The 27,428-nt window shown below is 43.3% G+C and overlaps 1 protein-coding gene and 1 non-coding gene across 5 annotated transcripts in view; both read left to right on the top strand.

Annotated features, from left to right (window-relative positions):
* The first annotated feature begins 8,106 nt into the window (after window positions 1-8,106).
* Window positions 8,107-27,428, top strand: part of LOC121453276 (matrin-3) — a 38,422-nt gene continuing 19,100 nt past the window's right edge. The window contains exons 1-5 of one of the 4 annotated variants that reach the window (XM_041659890.1): window positions 8,107-8,162; window positions 8,904-8,938; window positions 10,909-10,969; window positions 11,631-11,693; window positions 25,993-27,081. In XM_041659890.1, coding sequence (XP_041515824.1) covers window positions 26,170-27,081 — 912 coding nt within the window. In that variant the 5' untranslated portion in view covers window positions 8,107-8,162; window positions 8,904-8,938; window positions 10,909-10,969; window positions 11,631-11,693; window positions 25,993-26,169. Of the gene's footprint in view, window positions 8,163-8,903; window positions 8,939-10,908; window positions 10,970-11,630; window positions 11,694-17,307; window positions 17,418-17,700; window positions 17,718-25,992; window positions 27,082-27,428 lie in introns of those variants that run through there. The other 3 variants (XM_041659887.1, XM_041659888.1, XM_041659889.1) reach the window with 3 other exon arrangements.
* LOC121453735 lies at window positions 11,315-11,508 on the top strand. Its single transcript, XR_005975055.1, has one exon. It is a non-coding gene; the product is annotated as a small nucleolar RNA SNORA74 (small nucleolar RNA).

Raw genomic sequence — 27,428 nt, 5'->3', positions numbered from 1 at the left:
GTGCATTGCCCAGGCTATCTCCAAATTCTGGGCTCTAGAAATGGCACTGCATCTTCAGTAGCTGTGAGTCTAGGTACATGCCACCATGCCCAGATGATACTCCTAATTTACAGGGGAGGAAACTGAGGCCCGGAGGTCACTTATTGCAAAGTCAAACTAGGAATTTGTGAGTGGAGTAGTCAGAATCAAACCTAAATCTGAATCCCAAATCCACGTTCTCTCTACCTAGGGAACTACACAGCACATGTAAGTCAGGCCTATGGTGTTCTTACCTCTTTTTATAACGGGCTTATTTCCTCATAAACACGCCAGGCCTCTGGCTATTTTTGCATCCCCGTTTACTCGGTAGTAAAATTCATATCAGAATCAGAAAGGTACAAATCTATTCCTCCCAGCTTTCTGGTGACCAAGTCTGAATTCTCTGTCCCTGAGGTCCTTCATCAGGCTGTAACTCCATAATAGCAGGGGCTCTGTCTTTCCACTCGCCCACCCTGGTGCCCAGCACAGGGCCTGCTGCAGGTTGAATGGATCGTGACGTCAGAAATAGACGCCAGAATGTGAGATGAGAGAAGCTGTGACAACTCAAGTGTGAAGCGGGGATAAAGATTTAAAGGGCAACGTTTAGTATGAGGAGAAAACAAAGAAAAGGGGAGATAGCCAGGAAGAGAAGAATGAGAGACTGCAGGATAAGGGAGCTCAGCACAAACACACAAGGTAAAAATAGCCTCCCGGCGCTGGCCTCATAAAATTACTTTCTATATTTGAGCCTAAGTGACAAGTGAAATCTCCTCTGTAATTTCCCATGTGTTCAGTTTAATGAATTTCCGGCAAATGGTTTCAGTATTGGAGGGCCAATTTGGACCTTGTGGGGGTGGGGATGGTGAGAAAATGAGGGGTATGAAAATAGACTAACAAATTGAGTCTAGCAACCAGAGGAAGGGTTGATTGGAGGCATGTGAGGGGGAGTCAAGGACTGGGGAGCGGTCTTGCTGTAGCTGTTGTCACTATGCTGCCCTACACGCAATAGGAGGAGCCCAATGTCCCAGGCTGCCTTAGGACTATGATTGGCACATAACCTTTTTATCTAAAGTGCTATTTTTGTTTACATAGAGTTCATTGTCATAATATAATTTCAAACATTGGAGAGAGTAAAGAGACATTGGCTCTTTCCAGTACTACATAGTTTATGCATAGTAAGTACATCATACATGTTGACATGTCGAATCGAGCCATCATAGGGTAGCAGGAGTAGGAAGTGGAAGGATGGGAATGAATGAAATTCTCCCAATCAGCTGTGCTGCTGGCCCACATGCCTTATGTTTTCCCAGAGACTGAGGAAAAAATGCTGAGAAGCCACTGGACACAAGAAAAAGTTCTTTCTAGACTTTAAATCGACAACAAAACAAAACACATTGGCAGCCTGGAATTAAAAGCAGGGGTGCAGATTTTTTCCCTAAGTAGTCTCTTTCTTTCAAATTTATTTTTATATGTAAGGTTTGTCTGACTGCATGTCTGTGCACCATTCACGTGCCAGGTTACCTCAGAGGCCAGAAGAGAGCATTGAATCACTGCAGACTGCAGTTACAGAGGTTTGGGAGCTGCCGTGTGGATGCTGCAAATGGAACCTGGGCCTTCTGAAAGAACAGCCAGTGCTCTTAACTTCTGTACCATCTCTCCAGGCCCCTTAGTATTCTTTTCATTGTTATTTTTATATCTTTATTGTGATATAACTCATATACCATATAATTCGCCCATTTAAAGTGTTCGGTCAGTCACAGTGCTACATACCCATAATTCCAGAGGCTACAGTTGGGTGGTCCCAGGGAGTTCAAGGCCAGTTGAGCTACTTAGTAAAAGTGCGGTCAGCCTAAATTATATAGTAAGACCCTGTGCCAAGAAAGAAAGGCCGAAGGTGGTGGCGCACACCTTTAATCCCAGCACTCAGGAAGCAGAGGCAGGCGGATCTCTGAGTTAGAGGCCAGCCTGGTCTACAGAGTGAGTTCCAGGGCAGCCAGGCTTACACAAAGAAACTGTGTCTCAAAAAACCCAAAGAAAGAAAAAGAAGAAGAAGAAAGGAAAAAAATAAAAGAAAGGAAGGAAGGAAGAAAGGAGAAAGGGAAAGAGGGCTAGAGAAATGCTGAAGTTAGAAAACACTTCCTGTTCTTCCAGAGAACCTGAATCCCATACCCAGCACTCAGGAGGACGAGACAGGTAAATCTCTATGAGTTCCAGGCCAGCTTGATCTACATAGTGAGTTTCAGGCCAGCCAATGCTACATAGACTGTCTCAAAATTGTTTTAATTACTTTTATGGGGGGGGGAGAGCACACGTGCACATACACATGTGCATACCAGCATAAGTGTGTGGAAGTCAGAGGACCACATACAGGGGCTGGACCTCTCCTATATGAATCCTGAGGCTTGAATCAGGTTGTCAGGGCATTGCACAGAGTTTTCATAGTCCTATTTCCATTCCTTTGTATGGATATGTAGGCAGAGAATCACGGTCATAAAGTAGCCCAGATGAACTATTTGAGAAATTCTCAGTCTTTTCTTTCTTTTTAAACTTGTTGTGTACCATGTGCACACCTAATGCCCTTGGAGGCCAGAAGAGGGAGTCAGACCCATAACTGCAGTAATGTACAGTTGGGAGACACCATGTGGGTGCTGGGGACTGAACCCAGATTCTCTTACAGAGCAGCCAGTGCTTTTTTAAAAAAAATGGTGTTTTTATTTTTATTTTTTTATTGAGCTATACATTTTTCTCCACTCTCCTCCCTATGTATACAGTATTCTGTCTGCATGTATGCCTGCAGGTCAGAAGAGGGCAGCAGACCTCATTACAGATGGTTGTGAGCCACCATGTGGTTGCTGGGAACTGAACTCAGGACCTCTGGAAGAACAGCCAGTGCTCTTAACTGTTAAGCCATCCCTCCAAGCCCATCTTTCTCTTCTTTTCTTTCTTCTTTTTTTAAAATAAAAAAAATTGAGCCAGGTGGTTGTGGTGCACACCTTTAATCCCAGCACTCGGGAGGCAGAGGCAGGCAGATCTCTGTGAGTTCGAGGTCAGCCTGGTCTACAAGAGCTAGTTCCAGGACAGGCTCCAAAGCTACAGAGAAACCCTGTCTCAAAAAAAAAAACCCAAAAAAAGAAAAAGAAAAAGAAAAGAAAAGAAAAAAAGGGGGGGGCTGGAGAGATGGCTCAGAGGTTAGGAGCACTGGCTGCTCTTACAGAGGTCCTGAGCTCAATTCCCAGCAACCACATGGTGGCTCACAACCAACTGTAATGACATCTGGTGTGTGTGCACAGGCAAGCAGGTTAAATAAATAAATATTTTTTTTTAAATTTGAGAAAAGGTTTTTAATATTACCCTGATAGTCTAGAAGTGGAATTGACTGTGTAGCTCAGGCTGGCTTCAAGCGTGTGACAATCCTCTCTCTTTGAGGTGGATGTCCTGTGTGTGTCATGCCCCTGAACCTGGCTGCTAGACTGTTCTCCAAAGCAGGAGCATCGTCTTACCATTTTACATTGCTACCAGAGCACATGATAATTTTAATTTTTCTACATTCTTGGCAACCTAACTATGCTTTTGAGAAATAATAATGGCACCACAGAACCCCAATCTAACTTGGGTAGCTATTATTTATTTACCAGCTAGTGTAGTACATAGACAAAAAAAGAGTCTCCTCTAAACACTCAGGGTCAGTGAGAGAGAATTCAGCCATCTCTAGGACTCTCCCAGGCCATGCTAGCTGCTACAACCCATATGTGTAGTGTATGTTACTTCCTAATAGACTAAGCTTTGGGCAAACAGAAATCTCTATCTCTGACTTTATCTGCATCTGTTGAATGGTTCCCCCTTCCTTTTATAAAGGCAAGTAGCTATCAAGTGGAGGGCACCATGTCAGAGTCCAACCATGGTGTCAGATCTAAAGGAGAAGGAACTGGGACAAGGAGGGACCCTCCTCTCGAGTGGAGGAGCAATTTACCTCTCCTGGGAACAGAGGGGTGCCTTATGAGTCTTAGGTCAAGTGGGGACCAGGTCTTTTTCCCCCTTACCCGTCCTCGGGTTCCCAGCACCCTGTCTTAGGTTGGGGGATGTCCTGCCACAAGTCGCCCGTCCTTGGAGCTCCTCAAATAAAGGGTATCTAGCAAGACCTAAAGTAAGCAGGTCTTTGACCACAGGGTACCCTGTCTTAGGCCATGTGGAGGGCAATTCTCGTCCTGACACCATGCCATGTTGAGCCGGCCTCTATAGCCTCTGTATGGTGTGCTATTCAGGCGAGAACTCCACACTATCTCCCGTCGTTGGGCCCCTGCGTCTATCATTAATGAAAAGACTGCGAGGAGCTCCTCAAATAAAAGATATTACGTATAGGTTGAGTAAAGATATAATTTGGGCACCAATAACTCCACCTCCAGACAAGAAGAAAGGGCATTTTCCAAACCCAGTATTCACCTGTTAGTCTGGCCTAAGGTATATCCTCCTTCCTAAATGCCTACTCCACCCTAAGATTATGAGTGCTGCCTGCCAAACATTTTTTTCCAGGGATTCCAGGACCTAAAGGGTTTGGGGTGTGTAGCAAGGGTGGAAAATTGGAGAGCAGATGCAGGTTGCTCTGTCTCTGGAGTTCTGAGGTCCTCCATGGAGCCTCGAGTGTTCAGGCGATGGTAATGAACAGCTATGGAATCCTTTGTTATTTCGTCAGTCTGGGTCTTAATAAAGCGGGTTAGTTTTTTAAAGGCCCAAGGGCCAAAGGATAATAGTAGTAATAGTCCCATAAGAGGGCCCAATAAACTAGGCAAAAGTGTGGATTGCCAGGGGGAAGTGGAGAACCAGTTTTAGTACCAAGACTCTTGCTTTTCTCTGTTTCTTTTTCTTTCTTCTAAACTGTTTTTTACCTTCTGTATGCTATCCTGTACTAGGCCTGTTTGGTCTGAATAAAAGCAACATTCTTCTTTAAGGGCAACACAAAGTCCCCCTTCTTTAAGAAAAACCAGGTCAAGGCCTCGTCTATTCTGCAGAACCACCTCTGACAGAGAGACTAAGGAATCTTTTAGGTTTTCCAGACCCTTTGTAATTCCTGAATGTCTCTTGTTTCCCTGTTCAGGCGCGACTGTACTGCCTCGGCTGGTCACTCAGTCTAGGGTTGCCAGGCGGTGGTGGCGCACGCCTTTAATTCCAGCACTAGGGAGGCAGAGGCAGGCGGATCTCTGTGAGTTCGAGGCCAGCCTGGTCTACAAGAGCTAGTTCCAGGACAGGAACCAAAAAGCTACAGAGAAACCCTGTCTTGAAAAATCAAAAAAAAAAAAAAAAAAAAAGTACTCAGTCTAGGGTTGTAACCCACCTGGCTGGTCAGTCATTCCAGGGTCCCGGAGAGGCGCTATCTGGAAGATATGGGCAGGAAAAGAGGAAGGAGGCCAAGCGGGGTTCTTGTCAAAGCCTCCATTTATTAGAGTATGGTTACAGCTTATATAGGATGAGGAATTTGGCGGGGGGGGGGGGGGGCAGGAGCCTGGGCTCTTGCAGTGTGGTCCACGTCAATCATGTAGGCCAGGAGATTATGATCAGTCAGGTCAGGGTTCCTCGGCCAGGAGTTCACAAGTTGACACACCTAGTTCTCTAGATAATTGGAGTGTGGGGCGGGTTCCGCTAACAGAAAGCTCTCTATTAACAGATTGGGTGTGGGGTAGGCTCTGCCAGTAAAACAGTTCTCAATACAATTGGGAAGTGGGGTTTTCTGCAAACTCCTTAGGACAATGGTTCCTGCAATAATTTTTGGGGGAAAATGGCTCCTGACATGGTTAACTGAACAAATTATTGCCGGGCGATGGTGGCGCACGCCTTTAATCCCAGCACTCGGGAGGCAGAGGCAGGTGGATCTCTGTGAGTTCGAGGCCAGCCTGGTCTACAAGAGCTAGTTCCAGGACAGGAACCAAAAAAGCTACAGAGAAACCCTGTCTCGAAAAAAAAAAAAATTATTAGTGTTTATCTACTAGCTGTCCCTGTCGAGGTAGAAGAGGAAAAGAGCAGTCTAATGGAAAAAGGGACCAAGGAAGAAACAAGAAAGAGTGGATGGAACAAGGCAGTGGTGAGGCAGCACACTTTTAATCCCAGCACCCGAGAGGCAGAGGCCAGCAGATCTCTATCAGTTTAGGCCAGCCTGGTCTTCAGAGTGAGTTCCAGGGCTATGAAGAGAAACCCTGTCTGGAAAAGCTACACACACATGCACACACACCAAGGGGGGATAGAAAGGAAAGAGAAGGAAATGAAGAAATAGCAAGAAGCTTGGGGAGCTGGTCACTTCTGGCTGGACTTTTGTTCTATGCCTTGCCGTCATCCTTTGCTTCCCACCAATCCACATTATTGGTCTGGAAATGTTCTTTCTTGGGCTAAAAGAAATGAATTCAGGACCCGGCTATGGTACGCAAGATTCGATTTCAAAAAACCAAGACCTAGTATTTAATTCTCAACATTGTAAACAAGAGAAGTGTTCCCTCTTTGTTTTTATTATTTCCTTACAGTCTTGTTGCTGCAAGTATAAGAGACAAAAATATAGGAGAATGACACGTTTTTCTCTACAGGACACTAAATGGCCCATCTCTAAAAGAATGTTGGCTACCTTTCCACTGTGGCATGAGGACAGGGCTCACCACATAGCCGTATTCACAGTGACTGGCCTTTCTTTTACATAATTCTTGCTTTCTGTGTCTAGCTAGACTACATTGTGAATACAGTCAACACCAGGTTCTTGATCTTTTCTCCTCGGAGACCCTGTGTTCAATTGTTCCCTGCCTCCTCTCTGAAGTCCCTCATAAACAAGTGCACACATACTCTACTGTCATCTCTCCTTTCATGAATTCTTCAGGTAGTTCTGCCTTCTCTGTGTTGTGGGTTTGGAAGGGAAGATAGCAAAATACATGAGGTGCCAATGCAATTCCTCCTTTAGCAGAGCTCTGCAGGAAAATTAGCCAGCCTGCTCGGCTTTATAGGTCTCATAAACCCTCTTTTATGAATACACTGTGACAGCCGGGTTCTGCATTGATTATGACAGCAGTCTTCGGCTACATTCCTTTTTAACTGCAAAACAGCCCTGCTTTCTAGCCCAGCATTGACCATGTGACCGTTAAATTACTGCCTTTATGTAAGCCTTTCCCTAGCTAGGGGCAGTGTCCAACTCCATCAAACCTGGGGAGGAAGATTGGTGATTGCTACTTCTCCAGCAGTTCTTTGGCTCTGTAGCCTAGGGTCTCTTGTTGGAATCAATTTGTGGCGCCATGGAGTTTTCAAAGGAGGTTTGCTAAGGCGGGAATGTACAGGACCGCCCATCCCCTTTCATGAAGGAACTGAGGAAATAGGTGCTAAAACGTTTGGCACATGCCAAGGAGTAGCTGATCCCCAGAGGCTTGCCTGACCTTTACTGACAGAGAGGCTGGAAAGGAAGATGGGAAGGGAGTTGGAAAGCAGGATTTGAAGGAGTTACAAATCGGGTTCAGACCCCAGAATCATAATCCTTAACTACAAGGATTAGTATTCAAAAGAAATCCTGGTAACAGAGAGGTGTCTATTCAAATCAAGAATGTGACCTTTAGCTTACTGCACTGGAGCAGCCCAAATCTGTCCACTCGAGGATTTTACTGAAGGACATCAGGGGTGTGGTCTGCAGGTTTTAAAACATGACTCACCGAGATGATCTGTGTGGCTAGGGGCACCATTAACCGACCGACAAATCAGATGCTGAAGGATCTGCACTGGAGGCACAAAAAGCATGGGCTAGACCAGCAGCAACCAAAGGGCGCCACACGTGGAAGAGAAACCGCTATTGCAAGCACTAGGTGTCCGTAGGCAGTCAGCCTGGCCCCAGTAGAACACGAGGGACTCTGTCTTTAGCAGTTGCAAACCTAGGGCTCCTATACATAAAGACCCAGGCAAATGTAGCCTTTGTTCAGAGACTAAGCAATTCTCTAAGACAGGTCAGTGTTAATAGGACTTCGCTCTCCTACGTCGTCAGCCGGGTGTGTTTTTAGCCCCGCCTTTTTTTGGGCGGGATCGCCCTGCCCTGCTACCGCCCCGGGGTGGGGCTCCCGCCGGCTCCAGGCAGCCCTTTCCTCCTTGGCCTCTGCCAAGGCTGCTGTGTCCTGCGGAGCTCCGAGCACGTGTAGGTGAGTGAGGGCCCGACGAGGAGAGGTCCTGGAGATTTTACCTACCTAGGCGAGACGGAGGGTGAGAAGGCTTCTGCCTGGACACGGGAAGAGACAGGGGCTTGTTTCCTTGTGCCTCCGGCCTTGGAGGTCATCGTGAAGGGATTAGGGGAAATCGTAACCCCAAGAGTAGCCACCAATGAGGTGCGGTCCCTTTGCAGCTGGGGAATCACCTGGAATGTGTTCAGAGTTTAGCATTTCTGGAGCTCCGGGCAGGGACTGTGAACGGTTTGTGGGGAACACGTGTCCATGGGGAACCAGAGCTGCTTCAGCCCACGCCCTGAAACGGTAGTTAGACCTGAACAATGAGGCCTATATTATTTCTAATATTCTTTTAAATTGCTTAGAGTGGGTTAGACGTGAGGTTTGGGAACGGCATGAGCTTGGATAACTTGCCTTATATGTGTTATAATAGTGTGCAAAGTGTCAGAAATTGAGGTTCTTAGCACAAGTCCCCTCGTACCATGACTACATTCAGTTTAGTTACTGTAATCCTACTAGAGAACTCTGAGGCAGTTAGTTATTGTGGTTAGGGACAGAGCTCCCAAAGGTAAGCTGTTTGTCTACTGTTGTGTCTGTCTGGCTCAACCTTCACAAGGTGAAGGGGGCTTGGGGGCAGAGAGTTTTGTTTTCTCTTTTATTTTTAACTGCACGGGCATTGACTGCTGGCTGACTTTAATCTGGGATGTTTTGATTTCATAGTGCCCAGCTGCCAATTTGAGGAGATGCCTGCCCTGGTGAGTACGATTCCGCTAGTTCTCCTTTGCCCCAGCTGTAGGCAGCTGCCTAGGTTTCCTTGTACCCAGGCAAGTGTTACACGGCTGGGAGAACAGCAGCCAATAGCTGGTTGGCGTTCTGGGCCTGGTTCATGCCAACTCTGTTGTTAACTATTCCAGGATGTCAGCATAGTTGCTTGCCCGCTAAGGTAAAGAGCAAGTTATGCAGGAAGAAACCTAAAGGCCAGGTCTCTAGTGGTTCTGGTCTGGCAAGTTTGACATGGGTTACTCGAATCACAACATGGAAGCAGAACAAAAGAAATCAAGCCAGTGAGGGTGTAAACAGAAACATCCGGATTTAGAGCCTGAGACAGTGGAGGAGGTTACTGGAACGTGCTCTCGCTACAAGTGCATAGCTCCCCCTCCCCACAATAATAAGAGCTGGACTGTGGTACCCCCTTCATTTTTCTAGATGGGTTTCTCTGTGTAACACTCTGGCCAGCATCCTGGAACTCATTTGTGTCTCAGGTTGGCCTCAAACTCAGATTTACAGGCCTCTGTGCTGGGATTAAAGTGTGAGTCACCAATGCCAGACAATATCCCTTTTTCAAAAGAGACTTCAGAAGTGCCCCATGGAATGAGCTCACTGACGGGAATGCTGAATCTGGTATTGTGGCATGCCGGATCCCCTTTAGGTTATCTAGGCAACCTAGAAGCCCAGTCTCAACAAAAGTTAGTATTCTGCTCTAGTTTTTCAATAAACGTTATGAGTATCAATCATGGGGTTCTGGGAACTAAGCTTAGGTCAAACAGCAGCAAGTGAACAGATCTTTTGTTTGATCTGTTTTATTATTAGGATGCTGGTTCTCTAAGAATGCCGCAATTGTAGGCAAGCCCATCACTCAGAATGAATCATGATTATCCAATAGAGGCCACCTAGTTACTGCTTCTGTGAAAACTAACATCCTGAGTGGTTGGCATCCTGCCAAGGCCCCTCCCTTTTCTCTCTTTTGGACAGGGGTCCTTACCAGACTTGGTATCACCTGAAGTTCCATGACTCAGCATGTCACTTTCCGGTCTGCACCCAGACCCTTGAATTTGAATAGACACTCAGGGATGGCTGGGAATTAGCTCTGCAAACAGGCAGCCCTAATCGATTTCCAGAAGTTACCCTGAGTGGTGTTTTAGGGGACCAAAATCAGGGGTTTTACCTGGTCCATCAAGCACCCCTGTGTGGATCTTCTGACACACCCCATCAGTAGCCTCCACGCTGCTCACATCTTAATCATGCTTGCCCCCATCCACCCCTTTGCTCCTTGATCTAATGCCATAGGCTACCAAACCAAACAAACTATCTCTGATCACAATATTGACAGGAAAGTTACTGCCCTATGCTATCCACTCTAAACCCCATCTATCTCCCCTGCCCTTGGGTTCATGCCCATAACTACTTTGTTATTCCTATGCACCGGTACTGGCTTAGCCTAGGAAATGTCCTTCAAGCAGGCTTGCCTTAGCATTAGCTATTCCTCTGCATTGGTATCTGGACTCTTGCCTTCCCGCCCCTCAAATTCTTACTCCTCCCCTGACACTGATCCCAGTTTTAACATCTTAGAATAACTTAAACTCAGATAACTCCAACTATCCCTTCCTTTGATCTTGATCCAGCTATCAGGGAAGTGGGCTGCAGGCCACCAGAATGTTTTATAAATTAACCTCTTAAAAGGGACTCAAGTATACACTGGGAACAGATTTCTGGGAATGGTTTTAGGACTAGTGAGGAGCAGGCGGCTTCAGAGGAGTTAGCGGGACAACAGGACACAAATTACATTTATTTTCAGTGGAAGGGCAAAGGATAACATGTAATAGGTAGTTCTCTGCTTCAAATACTCAGTCCCGGGAAAGGACTGACTAGTTACTTATAATTATATAGGGCAATGTTAATACCTAACTATTATGAATTTCTAAGCTTATTTGCTTGATTTCTTTAGGATGACTTGGAATTAGGGTGGTCTTCGCCCCCCTGAGAAGTAGTGCAGGTGTGGTTATCAGGTAAGTGTCTATTCTAGCATTGCCTTCTCTGCCTCATCGCTATAGATACGCGTCAGGAAACAAAGGGAAGCAGATTTACTCTTGGAGTTGACTGCAGAATTTTGATGTTTTTGTTTGACAGTATGAAGGATCTTTGCCTGCCATTCCAACTGAGGAATGATTTATAGGGATGTTGTGAGTCCTAGAAGACAAACTGTAGGGTGTCTTGTTCACTGCTAACAGTCTAAGTTTAGTCCCTCCAAATGGCGGAGACTGTTGTAAGACTGGAAGTGAAGTCTGTTGTTCATGTCTGCTACCTGCAGTCAGAGTGTACATGAGATGGGAAAGGAGATTTTTCTGGAGTGATCCAGCAGTTGTCAGCTGTCCAGGCTGTGTGGTGCCTGTGGCTGTGTTACACTGTTGGAAGAATAAGCGCTGTTTTATTGAGGGTTGGCTCTGCACTGTATTGGTGTGGTGCCGGCTACCTTCAGGCAGTGTTTTGCATCCCTGAGAGTGGAATGACTCCTTGTGGAGTTGGTCCTAGTCTAGGTGCAAACAATTGTTTTCCATGCTAAAAGGAATGGGACTGAATGGAATACAGCTGTGTAGGGAGGCCGCTTTGCCTCCTTTGCACTAAATCTGGCACCTTACTGACAGCATGTTACCTTTTCCTGGATTCTAGGAAAATGAGAAGACTGCCTCCATCAGGACTTCAGGGTTCTGACAACACCGTGTTTTGAGTAATGTATGTGGTCCCTGTAATGTCGAAATCCTAATTAAAGTACTCACGGGCAGGGGAAGTTAAATTTGCCTTAGAGGATTAAGAGCTGTGATACTTTGGGGGATGCTTGCAAAGTCCAGCTACAGTTTGGGGATGGGGCAGTGATGGAATCCACACCAGGGCAGCTGAGCTGCATCCCCAGCTATAATTTCTTTTTCTTTTTTTAAGATTTATTTATTATATGTGCAGTGTTCTGTCTGTCCGTATGCTTGCTGGCCAGAAGAGGGCACCAGATCTCATTACAGATGGCTGTGAGCCACCATGTGGTTGCTGGGAATTGAACTCAGGACCTCTGGAAGAACAGTCAGTGCTCTTAACCTCTGAGCCACCTCTCCAGACCCCCAGCTATAACATCTTGAGGTACTAGATGACGACCATGTACTACTGGACATGGCTCACTACTTTGTTCTAGGGATCTGTTTGAATAGTAACCATCTTATGACAGCTCAGAACATTTCAAATGCTTTGGGGACACTGGTTTTGAAAAGCAAAGGTCTTTTAAGTTCCTATAACACTCCAGATAGGAAATATTGTTAATAATGTGTTTTTTGCAACTGTGTGTGAAAAGCAGACGATGTATTAGCAAATGAATGCGCTATATTCCAATAAAGCTTTTACTGATGAACACTGAGATTGGAATTTCATTGAAACTTTCAGGGTAAAAATTCCCAAATGTTTGAAAGCTTTAAAAAAATTCCCAGGGGCTACTGACAAAGAGGTAGCAGAATAGATTTAGTAACATTTCTGACCTTTGAAGTTCAGGCCTTGGGATGGAACAGCATTAGTTACAGTATCAAAATGTATCTTCACACATTTTTAAGATAGTCTAACCCAGGCTAACCTCAAGTAGGTGATCCAACTGGATCAGCCTCCTGAGTGCTAGAGTCATCAATCACATGCCAAACTTGTCTGTGTTTCTTATCTGAAAGAATAAAGTGACTATTATCTAGAAGAAAAAGATCATCCTCGTTATCCTTGGGTTTATATGGCTTCTATTCTAGTGGTTCTCACCATTTGTAATGAACTTAAAGATATTTTAAGCAAAGGTATATGACATGTATGTGGATCCCCTGGGATGACTGGCTCAGAACCAGGTATTCTAGGGGACCAGCAAGATAAACCACTGAATCTGTCAGGCCCAAGACTATTTTGAGACAGATAGTTCCTGTGAGAGTTTGGCCTAATATCTCCATCCCTGAAGTGCTGGAATGGTAGGTGAGCACTCCCACACCCATCCCAAGTTATGGGGTGGCAGGTGCCACATCTGGTTTAGAGCACTCTTTGAAAGACAGTCTTGTGTAACCAAACCTTAACTATGTTACTATGTAACAGTAAGTTCCTGTACCTTGCAAGCAGTCTGATTACTGGCATGTACTACCATGCCTCTCCTGCAGGGATTTTTTTTTTAAATATTTATTTACTTATGTATACAATATTCAGTTTGTGTGTATGCCTGCAGACCTCATTAAGGTGGTTGTGAGCCACCATGTGGTTGCTGGGAATTGAACTTAGGACCTTTGGAAGAGCAGGCAGTGCTCTTAACCACTGAGCCATCTCTCCAGCCCCCTGCAGGGATTTTTGTTTTGTTTTGTTTTTTAATTTTTTTTTTTTTTTTGCTTTTTCGAGACAGGGTTTCTCTGTGGTTTTGGAGCCTGTCCTGGAACCAGCTCTATAGACCAGGCTGGTCTCGAACTCACAGAGATCCACCTGCCTCTGCCTCCCGAGTGCTGGGATTAAAGGCGTGCACCACCATCGCCCGGCCCTGCAGGGATTTTTGTACCTGCAGTTTTGTGAGCATATGGAGACATGGTGCTACTCACTAGTGGAGGTAAGAGGACGAAAACACTCATGTGGGTTCTGGAAATCCAACTCAAGTTGTGAGGCTTGGCAGGAGGCTTTAAATTACTTTTTTTTTAGGGGTTGGAGGGATAACTCAGTCTTCCAGAGGACCCAGGCTTAATACCCAGCATCCACACACAGTGGTTCACAACCTTCAACTCCAGTCCCAGGACACTATGCATGTGGTGCACAGGCATATAAGCAGGCAAAACACCCATTCATGTAGAAATAAATATTAAAATTTCATGTGTGTATATTTGTGTGTCCTCTGCGTGCCTGATGGCATGAAGTCGAGCTAGCAGGTCCCCTAGAACTGGAGTTAAGATGGATGTGAGCCACCCGGGTGCTGGGAAGTGAACCCTGGTCTGAAGCAAGGGCAACAGGTCCTGGGTCTGCATAAATTAAAGGAACATGTTTGAAATAAGTAGGCAGAGCTGGTGGTGGTGCACACCTTGAATCCTAATGCTCTGGAGGCAGAAACAAATAGACCTCGGACTTTGAGGACAGAGGAACCCTGTCTCAAAAGTCAAAAAAAAGGTAGGCAACTAGTGCTGCCATTGATGGTGGCTGTTATTACTTTGTCACTTACTGGGTTTAAACAGGTGACAGGGTTTTTCTTGAAATTTTGGGCCAGGTCTTAAATTATAGTTAGAAAAAACCCAATGGGATAAGTTCTGCAGGTCCCAAAGGGATGCAAAAAGACCTCTCCAGTGCCTAGGAATTTACACAAAGGAAAAGAACAGGGTAAGAGCAACTAATTAGAGACTTGAGAAGGGTGGAAATGACTCTTGAGAATTGTGCTCCTGCTAATGGAGCTGTGCTGAACTCTTAGGAAAACCATTTCTCTGAGCTGGTGAATTCTTGAGATTTTTTGCCTACTGCTGTGTAGAGACTCCTACAGTGAATCAATTTACTAACTCGTGTTTCTCAATGTGCCACCCTACTGTTGAGTTATCCTGAAAGGGAAAGCAGTTCATTGTGTAGAAGTAACATCTACACACTCATGGTTCTTCCTCAGGGATAGGTTTCTGGGCAAGGATATTAAATACTGTAAACTTAAACTTCCCATGGGTGTGTTCCCCTAGAGCATTCTGAACCTCTTGTGGGTGTCTGGGAACTTGACCTTGGCTCTCTGTAAGAACACCATACACTTTTAACTGCCAAGCCATCTCTAGCCACCTAAGCTGCTTTTTTCTGTTATTAAATAAGATCAGCTCTTGCCAGTTTTTTCCATTGTTGGGGACTGAACCCAGGATCATATGTTGAACAGTGGACAAAATTACTAGATGAAAACTCCATGGGAGGGAAGACCCTTACTATTTACTGTTTGTGAATAAATTCATGGTAGATTGTAAAGATTGACAGTTGGGTGTAAAGTTATTATGACTTGTTTTGTGACATGGTTTCCAGACAAAATTCTCTACCTTGGTATCTAGTGACTGAGCCTCCTGATCCTCCTGCCTTACAGGTGTGCGAGGACTTCTCAAATTGTGTTGAGGATGGAGCCCAGGGCCTGCCAGCTGTGCTACATCTTCAGCCCGAGAACTTGTCAAAAATGTTTGCCTCAAACATTAAAAAAGCAGTGGCGCATGCCTTTACTCCTAGCACTGAGGAGGCGGAGGCAGTCTGCTCTCAAACTTGGCTCAATTGGGGTTGCAGGCATTAGCGAACCTAATATTATAATATATTTTGTCCTTCATAGATATAGCCTTTTCCTATTAAAAAGGTCCTTTTGCTAGCCCAGATCCTGAGCCTTCTCTTCCCGCTCCCAGGCCAGGTTTCAGAGGACAGTTCTCCAGTTTCCCATCTTTGTACCCCCAAACTACTATCACATACTTGATGAATACAGGCTCACAAGTCTGTCTTTGTGATGTCTCTTCACACCTGTAGTTTGTCTTCCATTTCACTGCAGAGCTTCAATGAACTACTCAATTAAAAAGTGTTTCACTTGTATACAGCTGAGATGCCGGTAGAGTGTGTAAGCGTTGGTTAGGTGTGTTGTGATTTGAGATTGGACATGAAGATCTTATTTCTATTGGGTCTTGCTTTCATTGATGCACAGAAATGACTCCCTAATGTCTTCGGAGGCATTTCTATTAGTAACTAAGATAATCTCCTAATGATTGTATTTAATATAAGCTACTTAAAATAGCAAGTAAAATAAATTACTTCAGCTCTGATTTCTTGCTACACATTCTTCATAGGCTGGGTCCTGTGTCCCTTCCATACATTCATCTATCAATCTTAATTTTTTTGTCTTCCTGTTGATCATTGTGATTAACTTATTTTCCAAGTATTCCTCCACTTTTGTTCACTATTTTTGTAGAATGCCATGCTGTGAGGCATCTATTGTGGATTCGTGTGTAATGTGTTAATAACCAGGATTTGTGCCTGCTAATTCTTCTATAGCCTTTCTTGAATACATATCTTATTGCATATGCAACCCAAGGAGAATAGCTTTTTTTTTTTTAAATTATTTATTATGTATACAACATTCTGCCTCAATGTATGCCGGTACGCCAGAGGAGGGTGCCATATCTCAGTACAGGTGGTTGTGAGTCACCATGTGGTTGCTGAGAATTGAACTCAGGACCTCTGGAAGAGCAGTCAATGCTCTTAACCTCTGAGCCATCTCTCCAGCCCAGGAGAATAGCTCTTTACTACCTCCTCGGTCTTCTCTGTAATTTTACCTACAAAAGCACTGTGTTTTTACCCCTGCTTCTAATACCTGAGATCAGTCTCTTCACTTGCCTTAACACTTTAACACCAGATCATTAGCTTTCTCATTCCTCAGATTATTATCTATTTTATCTAGCTAAATTGATGCACATTTTGGTTTCTATCTGCATATACTTAAAGCTCCATGAGGACAAAGATTGTTTTACCACAGCTGACCGTTTCTCTAAGGCCTAATTGATAGAAGCACTGATGAAATAAAACAATAAATTGAGGTAAAATGCTGAGAGTTGGCTTTTTTACCTGTCAAAATGAACTGGTTATGTGTGAATAGCATTACCTCAGGAAGCATCCAGAACTTTTTTGTTTTTCGAGACGGTTTCTCTGCTTTGGAGCCTGTCCTGGAACTAGCTCTGTAGACCAGGCTGGCCTCACACTCCCCAATAATTAAATCTTTCTACCTTCCAAATTTTGAGTTCTATGAGGGTTGCAGCCTGAAGGGTTCCCTAATCTCAAAGCAGAAGCATCTCGGGTCCCAGGACTTTTTGCAGCAGAGAACTGTCAGAGGCGGGTCTATTGCCGGTTCCAGGGAGTCCTCAAACCGTTTATGGCCTCTGCAGAGACCTTTCGTCACAGCAGAAAAATTCAGCCTTTTTTTTTTAAGATGGTGTGTTGGCATCTTAATTCTCGAACTGCCCTATCCACCGCTAATTAATTCTATGTCACAGGAGTTTCTGGCTAAACAACTAAAATATAGTTCCCTCTAGCACGGTTCCTCACCGGGCTAATCGGAAAGTATAGATCGCCCACCTACTGCTCCGTTTTTTGGAGTGTTGTGCAGCATCACTGAGGTGTTGAGGCGCCCAGCATTTTTCAGGGAGGTGTGCGAACCTGTGGACGCGCTCGTGCCGCTTTTCCCGCCTTCAAGGGAGCAGGGAGGCGACCGCTACAGAGAACAACGCCGGCCGCGTGCGTCCGGGACCCGCCCCGCGCCGGGGGTGGGGCTAGCGCGTGCCGAACTGGAACGGGGGTGGGAACGGGCGCTCTCGCGAGAGTGAGCTTTCATTTCGTCGCCACCTCCTGCCAGCGCCGTTGCTGCGGGGGATTGTGGGAGCCTCCGCGTCCCGCTCGCTGAGAGAGGTATCTCTCCTTTTCCCTCTCCCTTCCCCTAAGGTAGGCGTGAAGCGGGTAAGAGTCCGGGTGGGTGGCCGGGGCTGTCCGCGTCCTCCGAGCGGGGCTGCCGCCGCGGCCGTGCCTGTCGGGAGCTGGCAGCGCGCCGTTCCCGCTCGCTCCCGCTCCCCGTGCGGTCTCCGTCGGCGCTGCGTATGTGAGCCGCCTGAGCGGCGGCCGCCATGTTAGGATTGCGGTGGCGGCGCAGCCTGCCTCCCCGGGCGGTGGAGGTGAGCCGTTCGGCAGGAGGACGCGCAGGCAGCCGACGGCCCGGGGGTGCGGCGGGAGAGTCGGGGTCCGGAGGTTCGATTCGCCTCTCCGCCGAGCGTCCTGCGCGCCTGGCTTAGGGGGCGGGGGCGGGACGAGCCCGTTACACGCGGGCCGCCGGCGCTGGGAGGAGGGAGGAGCGTTCGGAACCCGAGGGAGCGGAGGCCGTCCGCTGGGGCCCGCCGTCCGAGGAGGGAGGGTAGTCAACCCCGGGAAGTCCGTGGGCGCGCGAGTCCCGCACGGTGCGTTTGCCGTTTTCCCCCTGAAAATGGACCCAAAATGGAGGATTCCGTAGGCCGTGAAAAGCTTGCGTGTTTTGACCGACGTTGCTTTCCCTGGCGTCAGTGGCCTTACCGTCCCTCACCCCTCGCTCCGTTTTGCTCCATTCCCAAGACTCCCGCGTCCCTCGCCCGCGCGCGATTTTAGCCCGACATCTGGAACAATTCCTCCCCATCCCCCCCCCCCCAGTTGCGTAAAAATGGCCGAAAATGAAACGTTAACGTTTGGCTTTTGTATTGCCTCCTGGGTAGAGCTTTCTGCATGCTCCTCGGTAGAATGTTCGTTTCGTCAGTCAGTCACCTCACATTTCCTTTCTCTATCAAAACAGTCCGGGCTCCTCTGGACAGGCTGGTGTGTTGGGAGACCTTCCGGTTTTCAGACAAAGGGTTCGGAGGGCCGTGGTGTAGCCTTCAGTCTCTTCTGCTAGTGCTGTGCCACGCTTTTGTGTTTTCCTCTTACCGTAGGTGTTTGCCCCTTCGGCGCTTTCCCTGTTAGGTGACTCTGTCTAAAGGATTAGCCCCTTCTGTGGAATATTTCTCTGTTGGATAGGTTACAGTTACTCATCTAGACGTTTCGAGAACGGTGGTGATTCTGAAATTTCTAGTCTTTCTGGAGCTCTGAAATTATGTGTCGCTGATTTCATAGGAAGTAATCATGGGATTTTTGTGTTGATGCTGCGTGTTGCGTATTTAAATGGGCTAAGTTGTCAGTCGGTACAACACGCTTCGCCCAGGTAAATTTAGATTTGACTATGCCGGCAAAAAAATTACATCGCGGGCGGTTTTTCATGGGTGTTGAAAAGCTCTTTAAAAGCTAATTGTTGGGCGTAATGACGCATACTTGTAATAGCGGCACTCGAGACTAAGGTGGACGAAGAATTGCCATGACTTCGGGGCCAGTCGTGGTAACATCAGGATTGTCTCAAAACAGCATTATTTTACTGACAGTCAAGTTACCCTACGCATTGTATAAATTTCTTTTTGAGGTCGCTGAAGGAACTCCATATCCTCCTGTCTCAGCATCCCTAGAGCTGAATTACCTACAGGCCTGTGCCACCACGCCCAGTTAGCTTCATAACTTATGAACATTAGTATTTTAGGAATCTCGAAGGAGGGGGAAGTATTTTATTGCAGAAACCCCCAAGGTTGCCTTTGCACTTAAATGTCACCGAAGTATTACTAAAAGATTCTTCTGGTTGGTTATATAATCCTTGAAAAAGATACATTTACCCAGCGTGTTTTGCATTGAGGTTTTTTAAGTTTACATTTTTGCCATTTCACAAGTACTTAGTTTATGATTCCTACCCATAGAAGTAGCTTTCTCTTACTTCCTCATCAATTATATACAACTTTTATATAGCGTTTTAAACATGAATTGATTTGGAAGTATTTAACTTTTTACCTGATGCTTTTAGACCAAGAAATAATAAAATGAAGTGATACATTTTTAAAAGCGGGAATGCAGCGATAATGTCTTACATTTTAGAAATATCATGGTTTACTTAAGTGCTGTGGTAGAAGAGAGTATTAAATCTTCTTGGGTTGGTTTTGTTTTTTGTCTTTCTTTGAAGATAGTGTTTTGGGTTTTTTTTTTTTGAAACTCATTATGCTTCGAACTCAGAAGAGATCCACCTGCCTCTGCCTCCTGAATACTATAGTTAAAGGCGGTCACCGCCATGCCCCTGCCTGAGTATTAAGTTTCAATTTTATAGTGACAATGCACTAGCATGGTCCTTGATAAATAGTTCTAAGATGGAAAGGTTGCACTTAAATTTATCCTAATAGTCAATTTTTTTTTTTTTTTTTTTTTTGGTTTTTCGAGACTGGGTTTCTCTGTGGCTTTGGAGCCTGTCCTGGAACTAGCTCTGTAGACCAGGCTGGTCTCGAACTCACAGAGATCCGCCTGCCTCTGCCTCTCGAGTGCTGGGGTTAAAGGCGTGCACCACCATCGCCCAGCCTAATAGTCAAATTGTATATGATAAATATTAAAGGCAGTTTTTTTTTTTAAGTGTGGAATTTTAATTGATGGAGTTGAGTGATGTCACTTTTACTTGGCATTCTTAATGCACAGAGGCTCCAGGCTTGTTGGTAGACAATAAAAGTTGAAAACTTCAGTTTGGGAGAGGGATGTTTTATTGTGGAAATGGAAATCTATACTACTACTACTTTCAAATAATATTTTAAGAGGAGGGTAATATTTAGAAATAATTATGCTATACATTATTACATGGAAAGTCAGTATTGCGGATGTCAACTTTGATTTGTTAAATATATAGAAAAATATATATCCAAAAAAAGTTTTCTCTGAAGTTTGATCCTAGGTCAGTTTATATTTCCTGCTTGGTGATTTTCTAAAATTCCTTTAAGAAGTTAGCATTTACTGTTTGTTTTTTTGTTGGATCATGGTTTTGACACAATAACTCAGACTGGCCTCCAGTTTTCCATTTTCCTGCCTCAGCCTCCAAAGTGCTGCCTCCATTTGCTTTTGTAATGAGGAAAAATGGGTGTGTGGGTATAAATAGTAGAAGTCCTTATCAGATCAGATTCTCATGGTGTTTAGGATCTCATTTTTAAGAAGAATTAAGGTAGAAGTAGACCAGCTTTAAACAAAGTCTGGAACAGAAATAACAAAAAAACTAGTACTTGTGTTATCAAATATCAGATAATGATTTGTTAGATGTTCTTAGTATATCTATACAGAATATGTTCTCTTCATTCTAAAATTTCTTTTTGTTTTTTATTTTTGTAACTGGGTCTCATTGTGTAGATCAGGCTGACCTCAATCTCAATCAGAGATCCTACTGCTGTTGCCACCTGCCCAGCACTGGGATTAAAGGCATGCAACATCACACCCAGCTGCTCTGAAATCCTTAATTAAAAAACTTTGTGTTTAAACTATAGATATCTAAAAGTAGAACAGAAAGAAACTACAATTGAGGAAATTTTAGATGTGTTGTCTTTAAGGGATTTTTATACATAACTTTTCAAATTAAAATGGCCTGGGGAAGATTTCAGACTTTAGAGTTTACAGGATTGTTTTGTTTTGAAGTCATTAAGGCCATGTGGAATGTATAGAATGACCCTCTTCCTACCCACCAGCCTCCCCCCAACAAATCCTCTTAAGGTACTCAGCTGTGTATGTTTTAAGTGTGATTATGTTAGACAATAACAGTGAATCTGGTCTGGTTTGTTTTTAGAAACAGGGTCTTGCTACGTATCTTCTTATTGTTTGTGTATGCAGTAACAAATGCAGGCTCACATGTATGAACCCTCTACCATGGTTGAGGCAGAATCGTACTCCCTCCCACTTTGTACTCCAGGTCTTCTGTCTTCTGAGATTCTTCTGTCTGTAGGTGGAGTGTCTGGATTACAGGTGCTCATGCTGTGCCTTTGACTCGTCCTCAGGCTTGCACAACAGTTTCACTCATTAAATCATCTCTAGCCCTATGCTGGTAACTTTTAGTAAAGCCTTCTGGAAGGTTTAATAAATGATTTTTATTTTTTACTTATTTTGGTTTTTCAAGACAGGGTTTCTCTGTCTTATCTGTCCTGGAACTTGCTTTGTAGACCACGCTGGCCTCCAACTTACTGAGATCCACCTGTTTCTGCCTCCCGAGTGCTGGGATTAAAGGCATTGACAGATTTTTAAAAATTATTTTTGTGATTCTAAGGATTGATCCCAAGATCTTACACATTAAGATCTTACCCAACGGTGACCTACATCCCAGTCTCCAAATTAAAACTTGTTGTTTTTAAGAAGTGATTATTTTATATAATTGAGAGCATGTCAAGATGTGGCAGTAATAGATACCTATTAGCAGTGTTTTTCTTGGAATATTTTAGTTGTCTTTTTTTTCTTTTTTTTTTTCTTTTTTAGTGTGAGGAGATGTATAGGGCAACACCAGGTATCATCAGGAATGCCATTCATTTTATTTGAGACTAGATCTCATTTGGCCTGAAGTGTCACCAATTACAGTACAATAGTTGGCCAAGGAAGCCCCCAAAGATCTCTTCTTGTCTCTGCCTTCCTGGTACAGGGATTATAAACTCCTACCAGTATACCCTTTTTTTAAATTCTAGTTCTGGGAATCAATATCAGGTTGTTGTATTTACAAGGCAAACATTTTACTGACTGCTGTCTATCTAGATTTAATATTCTTCTAACTTTTTAAAATATTTAAGCTGGGCGGTGGTGGTGTGTCCTGAGTCCCATCACTTGGGAGGCAGACTCAGGAGAGCTCGAGGCTAACTGGTCTACAGAGCAAGTTCCAGGACAACCAGATCTTTTAGTAACACAGAGAAACTCTTGTTTCAAAAATAATAATAATATGATGATGATATTTACTACTCAGGGAGGGAAGTTCTGTTGATAATTAAATCAGAGGCTGTTTTATGTGTAAAGATATATTTTAGTAAATTAGTTAATTTTTTTATTGTTGGGCTAAGATGCTTTCAGCTGAGCTTGACATCCTGAACTTAATCCCTAAGACCCACATAGCAGAAGAATACTGACTCCTGCAGACTGTCCTGACCCACACATATAAAATAAATTAGGTTTTTTTTGTTTGTTTGTTTTGAGACCAGGTCTCGCTAGGTAGCCCAAAACCCACTTTGTAAACTAGGATTCTCCTAACTCTCTCTCCCAAGTATAAAATAAATTTTAAATTGATTTTTGTATTGTTGTAAATTGCATTTGTTTATTTCTATGTGTGTGGTGCTAGCAGTTGAACTCAAGACCTCTCTCAAGAATTTAGCCAGGCAAGTGTTCCACTGACCTATTCATTCCCCTTCCCACCTACCTAAATTTAAATTATAGGTCATGTTGGTAAGCTTTTTTGTTTTCCTAGTTTTTGTGGTTGGGGATGCATTGTGTTTTAAGAGTGGAAGATTGTGCATTCATGAATGGACATTTAGAATTTATGGGTAAATTATATTTTGATGTTGCATTCTCAGATTAGTTCTCTGAAGAGAACCCAGGCATCCTCAAACTCTTTGTAGCTGCAAATGCTCTTGTACTCATAATCTTACTGCCTCCAATCTGCCAGTGCTCTGGAAGTGGAAGTAGGAGCATCTTGAGTTTGAAGCCAAGCTGGGACAGTGGACCTTACGCTAGGATCACAATCATGTGCCACTGTTCCAGTGCTGAGGGTTGAGCCCAGGGCTTTAAGGACTCTACTTATTGGGGAACATCTTGAGCTTTCAACCCCATAAAATGTAAATGTTGTTTACTTATTATTTGGTAGGCCACATGCCACAAGAAACAACTCTGTGTGGTCAAACTTGTGTCACTGGTCCTTGTGGGCAAGGACCTTTACCCATTGAACCATCTGTATGGCCTCCAGCCCTTAAATTTTTAATAAATGTTTAGTAATGAAGTACTTCAGTATTTCACTAACTTTACTAATGAGCAACAGGTCCCATATGAATGAGCCCTTTAAAAATGATTTATATCTTAGCTTCAGTTGACTAAAAATTCTAGTGGCATTGTTTTAATATTTTCTAAGCAATGCTTTCATGTTTGATTTTTCTGAAGCGAGGTTCCAAAATGTCTTAGAATTTATGTGTGGATTATGTAACCTCAAACTCACAGTAGTGAGTGCTTCGACTTCCAAAGTACTGAGATTATATTTATGAGCACTACTACTGGCCCAGGGTGGGCACCTGGGATGTGGCAAATTTTTTTTGGTTTTTGTTGGTTAACGGACATTGTTAAAGAAAACAAACTACCTTCTGTTCTAGAAGATACTGACCCTCTGGGTCTCAGAGAACTCTGTCTCTGTCTGGCCCTCTGTAGTGGTGGCCAGGGGCCAGCGCTGCCTGGTGAGGGCTCTCAGCCCAGCCCTAACAGCGAGGTCACTGGCAGGCCAGAATGGTTAGTGATGGTGGCTCATGTGATAACAGTATTGTATGTTCTGTGGGGAAAGTGAGGTTTTTTTATACTCATAAAAAAAAGTCCAACTTAATTCTTTTTTGCAGTAATAAGACTTCAGTGTTGTGTGTAGCTGCATCTTAAGATGAAATTGTAAAATGGTTCTTGTGGAATGCACCTTCTCATAGGATTGATTTATATTGTGTGTCCTCCCTTTTCTGAATTTTTCTAACATCCATTTTCTGTTTTGTCTTTTAAATTATCTTTTACCTTAACTTAGTTTTCCAGATCCACTGTTTTTATGTAAAGTACAAAAAATATACTTGATGTCACTGTAACTTAATGATTATTTCCTTAAAATATGATAATTTAAACTTTTATGCACAATAAAGTACTATTCTCTGGAATAGGAATAGTTTTTTCAAAAGACAGACTTTTGAATAATAAAAGGCTTTGACTGTAAGGTAAATGTCAAAGCTGTGATAAATATTAACTGTTTTTAAATGACTCATTTATATCAGATTAATACCAACATGCTTAGTATTTCAGCCTGTTGTGTATGGCATTTTAAAGATACTATTTTTATTTAAAAAAAAAGAAAAATCCTTTCATCCACTGCCCACTAACTCTTCTCTTCATTAATCTTACCTTAAAACTTAAAGGAGATTATGTAAGTGGATCTTGTCTAGAACTAGTTTCCTTGGTGTCTTAAATTCATCTTTCTTGGTGTACAAAAACATCTGTAATTCCAGCTACCACTGATAGCATTTGTGTCTTTATTGCATCTATTTTTTTTAATCTAGTTCAAATCTTCCTTGCCTGTAACTTTTTTTTTATTCTTTCTCTACCACTGTGTTCGTCCAGTATATCTTTGCATTAATCTACTATTGATGGAATTGATCCTATAATTGACTTTTAATTGTTGGGTATTTTCTGGGGTTTAGTGTAATAAAATTTAGTGAACTACAATGCTTAGGTGTATGACTATTCAAACACACAAAACTGAAGAAGCAATGCATCATAGTAGAAGTCTGTGACAAATTGATCAGATTTATCTTGTATGTGATTGTGATTATAAAATTGTCTTACAGAAAACATTGGTTGTATTAACGTCTTTTAACTAATGCTTAATGGGAATCGTGTTAATACTTTGCACACTCTTATAACAGTTTTTGAGATGCAGTGTTAATGATTTAATAAAAATTTCATCCAGAAACACATCTTGAAGGATTATAATCAGAATTAAAAGTTTTCAAGCTATTGGGCTATTCTTGTGAAGAGTTTGCAGAAATCTGTTAACAAGGTCTTTGATTTCATTTATGTGCTTTGAACTCTAGAGATGTTATAGCCCTGAAAATTAAATGAACAGTAATAGGTGCTAACTTGGGGGTGTTTTCCCTTCTTTAAATCAGCTGTATTTCCTGAACCTGGGTTTTTTCTTGGTAGGTCTGTTTCTATACTGACCAAAACTGTTCTTACCTTATAAGAGTAGGTATCAAATAAGCACTGCCTGGCATGGTCAGTAAGAAGGCAGTTAGTTGTGTGGCTTAAATTTGGGCAGAAATCCTTAAAATTGTAGGAAATTATTTATCTTCACATCTGTCTTCACCTCGAGTTAATTTTGCTGCACGAAGGTCTCAACTGTTACTTGATCTTAGATCTTACGTCAGATACTTGACACCCTAAGCTTCATTTACTTGTGATTTTACTTGGTTCTTTCTGAAAGTGATATTCTCATTTTCTAAAGCAGAATACAACTGGTTCATCTTTGACTTGCTGACCTTTTTTTTTTTATTTTGATTTTTTTAGTCTTCTAGAACTTAAGCATCATACTATAGAGTATGTTTTTATTCTTCTAAAAGGAAGATACCCATCTGTTTTCAATGAAATTTTGATGCACAAACATCTAGGCCTTGAGTTTAAATGTTTTTAAGCCCAATATGAAATTCCCTTTGTTAAATTTCAGCATGAAAAGCTACTTTTTAAATATCTATATGCAGGCTCTGCATACATCTGAATCTGTTTAAGATATGTATGAATTCCTTGTAAGTTTGAGATCTTAAGTGGTTTTTTTTTAATCAACATGATGCGTAAGTTTTTTTTTCTTAAAAAACGGCATCTACTTTAAAGGGATTTATGACTAAAACTGCTTATTTTTCTACAGAGTTGTCTGCTGGTTCTCAGCTTGAAGAAGATTCTACAGTCCTTATTGATCCTTTTTCTTGGCGTTACCATTTTTGAAGCAAAGTTAACCTAGCTTTCTAGTTTGAGCTTTCTTTTTGGCCGTCTTTTAAAAACAATTTTTTTTTTATCTATAAAATAGACAAGAGATAGTTCTACAATGTCCAAGTCATTCCAGCAGTCATCTCTCGGTAGGGACTCACAGGGTCATGGGCGTGACCTGTCTGCAGCAGGAATAGGCCTTCTTGCTGCTGCTACCCAGTCTTTAAGTATGCCAGCATCTCTTGGAAGGATGAACCAGGGTACTGCACGCCTTGCTAGTTTAATGAATCTTGGAATGAGTTCTTCATTGAATCAACAAGGAGCTCATAGCGCACTGTCTTCTGCTAGTACTTCTTCCCATAATTTGCAGTCTATATTTAACATTGGAAGTAGAGGTCCACTCCCTTTGTCTTCTCAACACCGTGGAGATGCAGACCAGGCCAGTAATATTTTGGCCAGCTTTGGTCTGTCTGCTAGAGACTTAGATGAACTGAGTCGTTATCCAGAGGACAAGATTACTCCTGAGAACTTGCCCCAAATCCTTCTACAGCTTAAAAGGAGGAGAACTGAAGAAGGCCCTACATTGAGTTATGGTAGAGATGGCAGATCTGCTACACGGGAGCCACCCTACAGAGTACCTAGGGATGATTGGGAAGAAAAAAGGCACTTTAGAAGAGATAGTTTTGATGATCGTGGTCCTAGTCTCAACCCAGTGCTTGATTATGACCATGGAAGTCGTTCTCAAGAATCTGGTTATTATGACAGAATGGATTATGAAGATGACAGATTAAGAGATGGAGAAAGGTGTAGGGATGATTCTTTTTTTGGTGAGACCTCGCATAACTATCATAAATTTGACAGTGAGTATGAGAGAATGGGACGTGGTCCTGGCCCCTTACAAGAGAGATCTCTCTTTGAGAAAAAGAGGGGCGCTCCTCCAAGTAGCAATATTGAAGACTTCCATGGACTCTTACCGAAGGGTTATCCCCATCTGTGCTCTATATGTGATTTGCCAGTTCATTCTAATAAGGTGAGTTAAAGCAACAGATGCTTCTAATTTCTTTTACATTGTAGTGCCTATTCTGTATTTACCTATATCTTTTACTCTAATTCTGTAGTCTGATGACATTGAGTTGATCAAGAATTGTTATGCTTTTGAGAACACTTTATTTGGAAGGTAATTGTTTTTGAGCAGTATAAACCAGGGCTTTACATTAATAAAATAATCTACCTAGAATGCTTCTGGCCACAAAGCTGTCATCCATTGGGATTATCTTGTTGTTTTTTTTGGCATCAGTATGTTCTTCTTAATCATATTTAAGCAGGCTTTTTTCCCCCTGGTCTGCTTTGTTGAATGTTTTAAGCATTTTTTTCCTG

Source organism: Microtus oregoni, unplaced genomic scaffold (genome assembly GCF_018167655.1).
Source record: "Microtus oregoni isolate MIOR12 unplaced genomic scaffold, Mior012 000011F_ref0000422, whole genome shotgun sequence".
Taxonomy (NCBI): Eukaryota; Metazoa; Chordata; class Mammalia; order Rodentia; family Cricetidae; genus Microtus; species Microtus oregoni.
Note: the sequence above shows the minus strand (reverse complement) of the source record. Positions and strands in the feature narration are given on the sequence as shown.